General features: G+C 38.7%; 1 protein-coding gene across 1 annotated transcript in view; it reads left to right on the top strand.

The window, feature by feature from the left end:
• The first annotated feature begins 704 nt into the window (after positions 1–704).
• The window catches only part of RAD9B (RAD9 checkpoint clamp component B), a 29,225-nt gene continuing 18,677 nt past the window's right edge, over positions 705–11,252 (top strand). The window contains exons 1-3 of the mRNA XM_067700878.1: positions 705–771; positions 1,661–1,810; positions 2,025–2,139. Coding sequence (XP_067556979.1) covers positions 1,676–1,810; positions 2,025–2,139 — 250 coding nt within the window. The 5' untranslated portion in view covers positions 705–771; positions 1,661–1,675. The remainder of the gene's footprint in view (positions 772–1,660; positions 1,811–2,024; positions 2,140–11,252) is intronic.

Below are 11,252 nucleotides of genomic sequence, written 5' to 3'. Positions count from 1 at the left end.
AGGGCATCTAACTGTGTTTTCTGGGAAGATCTGGCATGTTCTGTGCTCGAACGTCAGAGATACATCTTGAATTCCTCTAATTTCTCTCTCATGACTTGTTTTGACTTTGCTGCCTGTGAAGTTATTAAAACCCTTCAAACCATCTCCTAAATGCTCTGTTTTCACACTTTTGGGGGGTGGGGGTATACATTTATTTAAACCAAGTTTAAAAATGCATTAGTATGGAAACTGGCTTGCCACAATAGTTCCATGCAACACTGTGAACATATAGAAAGGAAGAATTTTGTTGCATTTTATTATTTCACACACTCACTCTGTGAATTTATTATTTTTTTTAAATATTTATTTATATATTTGGCTGCGCTGGGTCTTAGTTGCAGCATGCAGGATCTAGATCTAGTTCCCGGGATCTAGTTCCCTGACTGGGGATCTAACCCAGGCCCCCTGCATTGGGAGGGCAGAGTCTTAGGCATTAGACCACCAGGGAAATCCCTCATTCTGTTAATTTATTGAGCACTTACTATGTGTCTGGCATTTTGCCAAGGGTATTATACCATATTTCTTAAAACAATTTGTAGCATTAGTCTATAAAACACTGTTCTTTATGAATTTTTCTTGAGTCCTGTGAATGCTGAAGTAGTCCTATGATTTTATTGTTTGAGAAAAAGAATGTAAAAGGCACCTTTCTTTTTCTCCATAGTATTTGGGAAAGCGATCCAAGCACTCTCACGAATTAGTGATGAGCTGTGGCTAGACCCTTCTGAAAAAGGTGTAAGTAAGAAATTTAACTAATAGATTAAGGAAAAAAGAAGATGTTTATAAATCCCAGTCCAGATTGAATGTTAACTAGGAAATCCAGAAATTCTAATCAGCCCTTTCACTGTTCATCTTTATTTTACATATCTAAATACATTTAGAGCGTGGTAAACTTAAAAATCATACACAGTTGATTTAAGCCAGAAGAAACAAACTGGTGGTCAAGAGGCTAGACATGGCTTGCAGAAATGTTTTGTGGGGCCTGCACTATGTTTTTTTTAAAAAATGAAATAATATTCTAACAGTAATTGGGAGAGTCCACATAAAAATCTGAATTTCCTGATTCTGTTGAAAACTCAGAAGATCTGATAGTTTGGGGCCTGCATTCCCAAGTGGAAGTAGTTGGCTGACTAACAGTTTCTCCCCTTAGGCGAGGGAAAATTTTGCTGCAATCTTTTTACTCCCTTTTATATTGCCTTCTGCCACTTTGTGCTTTAAAGTTAAGGCCCCTGTGGGCATTTACATTTTTACAATTATAAATATGTTCTTGTTACCAAAAACAAACAAAGAAAAATACAATTTCAGCATGCAGGATTTTAGACTTAATACCTATATATAATATATTCCATTTAGATGTGTGTACATATGAAAATTAAATGCACACTGTATAATGCAGTCCATATTACATCAGTACTATAACTTATGTGTATAATGTAGTCCATATCATGCAGTTCACATCCCATAGCCTTACTCGGACATACTTCAATGCGATGTTAAACATAATAGAATTTTTTTAATTAAAATTAAATTAAATTAAATTAAATTAAAATTAAAATTTAAAAATTTTTAAATTAATCATTAAAGTTGATTTTTTTCCTGTATAGCTATTATTTTATTTTTCTAGCTTGCTTTAAGATCTATGAATTCTTGTCGGTCAGCATATGGATGTGTCCTCTTCTCGCCTGTGTTTTTTCAACATTATCAATGGTCAACCTCGGTGAAAATGAATGATGGTGACACAATATCTAATTTAAATTGCAAATTGGGAATGAAGGTAAGAGTAAGTGGGCATGGTTTTCTCTTGTATTGTAGAAATATTCATTATATAGGGCATAACACCTATTCTGTACTTAATACTTGGTTTAAATGGCATGCAGGACAGTCTGTTCATTTACGAATATACTTACTCTTCTTTTGTTAGGTTGTTTTTAAACTAATGAAGCAACCATATTAAGTATGTGCTCTTCTATAATGTGTTTGTGTTACAGTCAATTCTGCCTATCTTTAGATGTCTGAATTCCCTCGAAAGAAATGTAGAGAAATGCAAAATATTTACCAGATCTGATAAGTGCAAAGTAGTTATTCAATTCTTCTGCAGACATGGTAGGTATAATTAAATCCAGTTTAAAGTATGTGTGTGTTTTGTTAATATTTTTCATGTTTAGAATATTCAAACTGCATATCAAGACTTCCCATTGCACTATTGCTTAGAATTTGTATAGTTTTGTGGTAGGGCGGTTATAAATATTATCTTACTTGTCTCTGTAGAAGTACTGTGAGTTGATTGGTATTAATTATTTCCTTTTTTGGCTTGTCAGTGGCACAAGCTTTGCCTGCACACAGACCAGTTTTTTAAATATCCATCTGAATTCTAACAATTGATTATTCTAAAATTAACTAGCTGCTTGATGATATTCTGTAAGACTGCCTTTGTAACAGTGTTCCTTGGAATGAACAGAAAAGAATAACGCCTACCTGTATTAAAAATGCTCCAGGAGGTAAATAGTATTTTATCTGGGGCTGAAAGAAGCATGGTAACTGGCCCAAGGTCACAGAACTAGTAAGTCACAGAGCCTGGATTTGAGTCCAGCCCCACAATAGTAGGAGCCAAAACCTTCATTCATTCTCGCTGCTACACCAAGAGATTTCCTGCCTCCCAGCCTTGCATGGTAGATATTCAAATGTTGTAGTCATATAGGATTTTACATGGTTAAATATGTATAGCATGGTGGTAAAGTGCATGGACTCTGGAGGTCAACAAGGTCTGGGGTGGAATCCTGCTCTGCCTCTTCCTTGCTGAGACATTGGGCGAATTATTTTACATCTTTGTGCTTCAGTTTCCCTATATGTAAAATGGGGACAATGGTAGTACCAGCCTTCTAGGGTTTTTGTGAAGATTCAATGAGTTACAGGAAGTTATAGTTCTAAAGTGTTTAAAGAAATACCTGGCATATTTTCTAAGAGTTAGCGCTAGTAATATTTATAATGATGGCTGCTATTTTATTTGAAGTTACCAGTTAGGAGTGTATGTTTTAAAAAATCTTGTACTTGTGGTATTGGTCCAAATCTTTTTATAGTGGAATGGTCTTCTGGAAGGTTATATTAGTGTTACGATTTATCTTATATTTCTTAATTTTATCTTACATTTATCTTAATATTTTTATTTCAGATCTTATTTATATTATATTCCTTAATTTTTCCCCTGCAAAATATCAATTTTTAACATTATGTTTTCCTTCTTTGAGCTTCAGTTCATGTTATAGCAGAATCATGTAAAGAGCATGATTAAAAGCCCAGCAAAGGTAGGGGGAGGGATAAATTAGGAGTTTGGGATTAAAATATACACACTACTATATATAAAATAGATAAACAACAAGGACCTACTGTATAGCACAGGGAACTATACTCAATATCTTGTAATAAGCTATAATAGAAAAGAATCTAAAAAAGAATAATATATATATATGTATAACTGAATCACTTTGCTGTACACCTGAAACTAACACATTGTAAATCAACTATATTTCAGTAAAAATTAAAAAAAAAAAAGCACACACACACACACACAAAAAGCACCGCAAGCTCTGACATCTCACAGATTTGGATGTGGATTCTTCTATAATTCTTATTACCTTTGTGACAGTACATAAGCTCTCTGAACCTTCATTTTCTTTTCTCTAGAATGGGGATAATCTTACCTACCCTCAGATTCTGGGGTTGTTGTGAGGATGAAGTGAGATCACATGTGTAAAGCACTTAGTGTGGTGCCTGACACAGAGGCAGTACTGAATAGTCAGTGACTGATGTTATTACAATTATACTCATCCCTTATTTCCAGCTAGATTTTATTTTTTAATTTTTTATTAAAAAAATTTTTTTTTTGGCTGCACCGCGCAGCTTTCAGGATCTTAGTTCCCTGACTGGGGATTGAACCTGGGTCCTCGGCAGTGAAAGCATGGAGTCCTAACCACTGGACCACCAGGGAATTCCCCAGCTAGATTTTAAACAACCAACTTTTCAGCTTCTTAAGTATGTCTCAAGTGGCTTGATTAATGTCCAATACATATTTGTGACTGGTTGATTTTTAATAGCTTTTGTAGGGAAGTTGTATGAGTTAGGATGCTATGTCAGTGGTCCCCAACATTTTTGGCACCAGGGACCGGTTTCGTGGAAGACAATTTTTCCACAGACGGGGCTGGGGGGATTGGGATGGTTCAGGCAGTAAAGCCAGTGATGGGTAGCAATGGGGCTCAGCTGCCACTCACCTCCTGCTGTGCGGCCCAGGAGATGGGGGTGGGGGGGATGGGGACCCCTGCTTTAAGTTACAAATAACAGGGAAAAGAAAAAACCACCCAGAAAATCCAACTCAAACTGACTTAAACAATAAGGAGGAATTTTGGCTCATGTAAACTAAAAGTTCAAAATTAGGTCATAGGTGTGTTTTGATCCAGGCTGCAGCAGCTGCTGCTTCTTCTTTTTAAAATTCTCTCAGGTCTGCATTCCTCTATGTGATTTATAGTAAGGCCAGCTTCTCTTATAAACTTTTTTTTTTAACATCTTTATTGGAGTATAATTGCTTTACAGTGGTGTGTTAGTTTCTGCTGTATGACAAAGTGAATCAGCTATGCATATACATATATCCCCATATCTCCTCCCTCTTGACGTCTCCCTCCTCTTATAAATTTTTAATAATGAGGTGACTTCTAGCAGCAGCAGCAGCTGGGGCTACATGCTTGCTCTTTCACATCTGGGGGAGTGAGAGCCATACTTCATACATGCACTGAACAAAAGTGCTTGACTTTGCTCTGATTGGACCAACCTAAACTAATCCTGGGGAGTCAGGGGAATTCCATTCTCTAATTGCCTTGGCTTATTGCCATATGTGGACCAAATTCAATTGCAAGGGGGATAAGATTACATCAATTGATTTATACCAATGAGGGCCCACAAGTGATACTGGAAGTGAAGTCAGTCCCACCCAAACCTCATGGCTGCTACATAACAGGGAAGGATGGCTCAGGAAGGAAGGGGGAAGTAGGGGATAGATGCTGATACCCAGTAATTGGGGTAAATAGTTATACTTTCCAAAACTGTATGTACCCAGGAAATTATGTTTGCAATTTTATTTTTATAATCTGGTGGAGAAACATCGTTCAAATTTAGTTGAGAAAAATCACCTGGGCAGAGATATCCAATAAACTGCTAGAAATACATATTTGGAACTGGGAAGAAATTAAAGACAGTGAAGTAAATTTGGCTCTCTTATTGATAGAAAACAATTGCAAAGGCATGAGCCACTAAAAAAGACTAACTTCTCTGAATCTAACCATAAGTGGTTTCCAGAACGGTGATTTCTTAGGTTATTTAGCATCTGCTAATAGGAAAAAAAAAAAAAGTGATTTATGTCATCAAGAACCAAGGTTCATATGAAATATTTACCTGCCTAATAATAATTCTATCAATTCTCTGTATTGTCATTGGCACTGGCCCCAGAGTGGCTAAAAATGAGTCAGTGAATTGTCCCTGAAGAACATGCTCTGATCTAAAGCACCTGCTAATAAGTTCTGTCCTGCTCAAGAAGACAGATCTCCGACAGAGAGGGGCTTCCATACGAGCGGTGCACTGGCTATTGTGTGAAAATAAAACCCTGATTCATACATGTATATTAATGACATGGTGTCAAGAGGGCAGAATTTCCACTTCTCGGTTTTAAGGTTTTGTAAAAGGGCATTCTACAGATATGCTAATGACTTTAAACTTGCATAACAGTGAACTTAAAGGGATTGGGAAACATTTGCCAACTTATAAGTATCACTAACCTCTGAAATTCCAAACCCCACAAATGGAACATCTCCAAAATAATGCTTGTTCCTTAGCTGTACCTCTTTAAGTTTGAAAGAGTTCTCTGGAGCCACTGAGGGAAGTTGCAAATTGAGCTATGAAACGGCAAGCAGAATTCTATCATAGCATCAGATATGCCATGGCTGGCAGCTGATGGCATAAGGCAGTGCTCCTCAAGCCGTCCATGGACTGGCTGCTGGACCTCAAATTGTCTGTTACTGGTCTGTGAGAAGATAAGGAGCTTATGTCAGAATTTAAGTCAACCACATTACTAGGCATTCTCTTTAGTTCAGCTGTTTTGTTTTTGTTTCAATAGTGAGATTTCTCAATGAAGGAAGAGATTCTGGTGAAAATTCCTTGTCTCTTATAGTCCAGTACTTTGTGCAGCATTAGATAAAATCAATAATGATACAGAGGAAACAGGACTTCTAAATTTTTATCCTGTTTGCATTCTATCAAGGAAAATTATTATTAAGCTGGAAGACTAGAAAAACCACAATGAAGAGGTACACCAAGCCAAGTTGCTTTAAAAAGAGCACAGGGGGCTCGTGCCCCGGTCCGGGAGGACACCGCGTGCCGCGGAGCGGCTGGGCCCGTGAGCCATGGCCGCTGGGCCTGCGCGTCCGGAGCCTGTGCTCCGCGGCGGGAGGGGCCACAGCAGTGAGAGGCCCGCGTGCTGCAGAAAACAAAAACAAAAAACAAACAAAAAAGAGCACAATGGATGTACTTGGGGCAACAGATTCATAGGAGAGAAAGGTGAAGAGGAAGGGCTATCTAGGTGGTAGCATCACATGTGGGTAAATTTCTTTTTTTTTTAAACGTCTTTATTGGAGTATAACTGCTTTACAATGGTGTGTTAGTTTCTGCTTTTATAACAAAGTGAATCAGCTATACATATACATATATCCCCATATCTCCTCCCTCTTGCGTCTCCCTCCCCCCGCCCTATCCCACCCCTCTAGGTGGTTACAAAGCACCCAGTTGATCTCCCTGTGCTATGCGGCTGCTTCCCACTAGCTATCTATTTTATAATTAGTAGTATATATAAGTCCATGCCATTCTCTCACTTCGTCCCAGCTTACCCTTCCCCTGCCCGTGTCCTCAAGTCCATTCTCTACATCTGCGTCTTTATTCCTGCCCTGCCCCTAGGTTCTTCATAACCATTTTTTTTTTTTTAGATTCCATATATATGTGTTAGCATACAGTATTTGTTTTTCTCTTTCTAACTTACTTCACTCTGTATGACAGACTCTAGGTCCATCCACCTCACTACAAATAACTCAATTTCGTTTCTTTTTATGACTGAGTAATATGCCATTGTATATATGTGCCACATTTTCTTTATCCATTCATCTGTCGATGGACATTTAGGTTGGTCCCATGTCCTGGCTATTGTAAATAATGCTGCAATGAACACTGTGGTACATGACTCTTTTTGAATTACGGTTTTCTCAGGGTGTATGCCCAGTAGTGGGATTGCTGGGTCGTATGGTTGTTCTGTTTTTAGTTTTTTAAGGAACCTCCATACTGTTCTCCATAGTGGGTGTATCTATTTACATTCCCACCGACAGTGCAAGAGGGTTTCCTTTTCTCCACACCCTCTCCAGCATTTATTGTTTGTAGATTTTTTGATGATGGCCATTCTGACTGGTGTGAGGTGATACCTCATTGTAGTTTTGATTTGCATTTCTCTAATGATTAGTGATGTTGAGCATTCTTTCACATGTTTGTTGGCTATCTGTATATCTTCTTTGGAGAAATGTCTATTTAGGTCTTCTGTCTATTTTTGGATTGGGTTGTTTGTTTTTTTGATATTGAGCTGCATGAGCTGCTTGTAAATTTTGGAGATTAATCCTTTGTCGTTTGCAAATATTTTCTTCATTTGCAAATATTTTCTCCCATTCTGAGAATCGTCTTTTCGTCTTGTTTATGGTTTCCTTTGCTGTGCAAAAGGTTTTAAGTTTCATTAGGTCCCATTTGTTTATTTTTGTTTTTATTTTCATTTCTCTAGGAGGTGGGTCAAAAAGGATCTTGCTGTGATTTATGTCATAGAGTGTTCTGCCTATGTTTTCCTCTAAGAGTTTTATAGTGTCTGGCCTTACATTTAGGTCTTTAATCCATTTTGAGTTTATTTTTGTATATGGTGTTAGGGAGCATTCTAATTTCATTCTTTTACATGTAGCTGTCCAGTTTTCCCAGCACCACTTATTGAAGAGGCTGTCTTTTCTTCATTGTATGTTTTTGCCTTCAAATCAAAAATAAGGTGACCATATGTGTGTGGGTTTATCTCTGGGCTTTCTATCCTGTTCCATTGATCTATATTTCTGTTTTTGTGCCAGTACCATACTGTCTTGATTACTGCAGCTTTGTAGTATAGTCTGAAGTCAAGGAGCCTGATTCCTTGACTTGACTTTTCTTTCTTAAGATTGCTTGGCTAGGGCTTCCCTGGTGGCGCAGTGGTTGAGAGTCCGCCTGCCGATGCAGGGGACACAGGTTTGTGCCCTGGTCCGGGAAGATCCCACATGCCGTGGAGCGGCTGAGCCCGTGAGCTATGGCTGCTGAGCCTGCGCGTCCAGAGTCTGTGCTCCGCAACGGGAGAGGCCACAACACTGAGAGGCCCGTGTACCGCCAAAAAAAAAAAAAAAAAAAGATTGCTTGGCTATTCAGGGTCTTTTGCGTTTCCATACAAATTGTGAAATTTTTTGTTCTAGTTCTGTGAAAAATGCCATTGGTAGTTTGATAGGGATTGCATTGAATCTGTAGATTGCTTTGGGTAGTATAGTCATTTTCACAGTGTTGATTCTTCCAATCCAAGAACATGGTATATCTCTCCATCTGTTGGTATCATCTTTAATTTCTTTCATCAGTGTTTTATAGTTTTCTGCATACAGGTCTTTTGTCTTCTTAGGTAGGTTTATTCCTAGGTATTTTATTCTTTTTGTTGCAATGGTAAATGGGAGTGTTTCCTTAATTTCTCTTTCAGGTTTTTCATCATTAGTGTTTAGGAATGCAAGAGATTTCTGTGCATTAATTTTGTATCCTGCTGCTTTACCAAATTCATTGATTAGCTCTAGTAGTTTTCTGGTAGCATCTTTAGGATTCTCTCTATATAATATCATGTTATCTGCAAACAGTGACAGCTTTACTTCTTCTTTTCTGATTTGGATTCCTTTTATTTCTTTTTCTTCTCTGATTGCTGTGGCTAAAACTTGCAAAACGATGTTGAATAATAGTGGTGAGAGTGGGCAACCTTGTCTTGTTCCTGATCTTAGTGGAAATGGTTTCAGTTTTTCACCATTGAGAACAATGTTGGCTGTGGGTTTGTCATGTATGGCCTTTATTATGTTGAGGTGAGTTCCTTCTATGCGTACTTTCTGGAGGGTTTTTATCATAAATGTGTTGAATTTTGTCAAAAGCTTTCTCTGCATCTATTGAGATGACCATATGGTTTTTCTCCTTCAATTTGCTAATATGGTGTATCACGTTGATTGATTTGCATATATTAAAGAATCCTTGCATTCCTGGGATAAACCCCACTTGATCATGGTGTATGATCCGTTTAATGTGCTGTTGGATTCTGTTTGCTAGTATTTTGTTGAGAATTTTTGCATCTATGTTCATCAGTGATATTGGCCTGTAGTTTTCTTTCCTAGTGACACCTTTGTCTGGTTTTGGTATCAGGGTGATGGTGGCCTCGTAGAATGAGTTTGGGAGTGTTCCTCCCTCTGCTATATTTTGGAAGACTTTGAGAAGGATAGGTGTTAGCTCTTCTCTAAATGTTTGATAGAATTTGCCTGTGAAGGCATCTGGTCCTGGGCTAAATTTCTAATAGTCAGAAATGGGAAGGCATTCTATGATGAGGGAGCAGTGTGGTCAAAGGTATAGACTGCAAGTGTTTAGCGTATGTTAAGGAAAAAGGGGAAGGAAGCAAGTAGCAAGAAAAAAAGCATCAGGGATGACAAAGAAATAAGGCATTTCTCAGCTTGGACATCCTCGGCAATGCCAATAGAACATTCACCCAAGTCAGGTATTTGTTATAGAGATATGATTGTGCTTGTATATGCATGGGCTATTTCTGAAGAATACCTAAGAAACTGGTAACCGTAGTTACCTCTGAGTAGGGTACTGGGGTGGCAGGAGTCAGAGGTGGAGGGTGACTTATTTTCACTGTCTATTCTTTGGTATCTTTTGAATTTTATACCATGTACATCTATTACCTTCTATTACCTATCCATCTAAAAGTAACTTGAAAATATTTTTTAAAATAGGTAAGATATGCCAACTTTTGAGCTTTGTGTCTTCCCAAAATAGCAGCCACAGTAATCCCTTTAAAATAGGTCAGATTATGTTACTCCAGTGCTTAAAACTCTCAAAAAGCTCACCATTTTACCCAAGGTAAAAGCCGAAGATCTTACAATGGCCAGTAAGATACCACATGATCTGGGAGTCCCAGGCTGGGTCCCTGTTCCCTCTGCCTAGCAAGCTCCTTCTCCAGATAGCACATGGTTTGCTCTTTCAAAGACCTCCTTCAGTCTTGCTCAAATGGCATCTTTTCCATGAGGTCTTCCTTGACCTCCTTATTTGAAATTGCTGCCCACCACCACCGGCACTCCCCAGCCCCCTTTCAGCTTTCCTTTTCTCCTGTGCTACTTATCACTATGTGACAGACCAATTATTTTACTTTTTCTTTTTTTGGCTGCACCGCACGGCATGCAGGATCTTAGTTCCCCGACCAGGGAGCAAACCTGTGCCCCCTGCAGTGAAAGCGCAGGCTTAACAATTGGACCACGAGGGAAGTACTGCTTTTGATTTTCTTATTGTTTGCCTCCCTTCGCTAGAATGTAAGCTCTGTGAGGTCAGAAATTTTTGTCTGAGTTGTTCTTTGCTAGTCCACAGCTCCCAAATTCATCCCTGTGTGTTTCCCTACTTTGAATCTCAGCTGGCCTTGGAGTTGCTTTTATATCAATAGAATGAACTAGAAGTGATGTTGTGTGAGTTCCGAGTCTAGGCCTCAAGAGGCCTGTCAGCTTCCACTGTTAAACTAAGAACATTTTCATCAGCATGAGAATAAGCACAGCCCAGCGAAGACTCCTGGAAGATAGGAGACCATGTGGTGAGAGGCCCCAGCCATCCCGGCTGTCCCTGTTGTCCCAACTGTGAGGCCCCAGATATGAATATGAGGCCATTCAAAATGATCCAGCCACAGCTAAGCCAACCCAAACCAGAGGAGCCACTCAGCTGAATTGTTAGAAATAACAAATGTTTGTTATTTTGAGCCACTAAATTTCTGATTAAATTTTGTGGTTTGTTATCCATTAAAAACCAACTGATCAGGAATTCCTTGATGGCGCAGTGGTTAAGAATCCGCCTGCCAA

Source organism: Pseudorca crassidens, chromosome 12 (genome assembly GCF_039906515.1).
Source record: "Pseudorca crassidens isolate mPseCra1 chromosome 12, mPseCra1.hap1, whole genome shotgun sequence".
Lineage (NCBI taxonomy): Eukaryota > Metazoa > Chordata > Mammalia > Artiodactyla > Delphinidae > Pseudorca > Pseudorca crassidens.
This window is presented reverse-complemented; position numbering and strand designations above follow the sequence as displayed.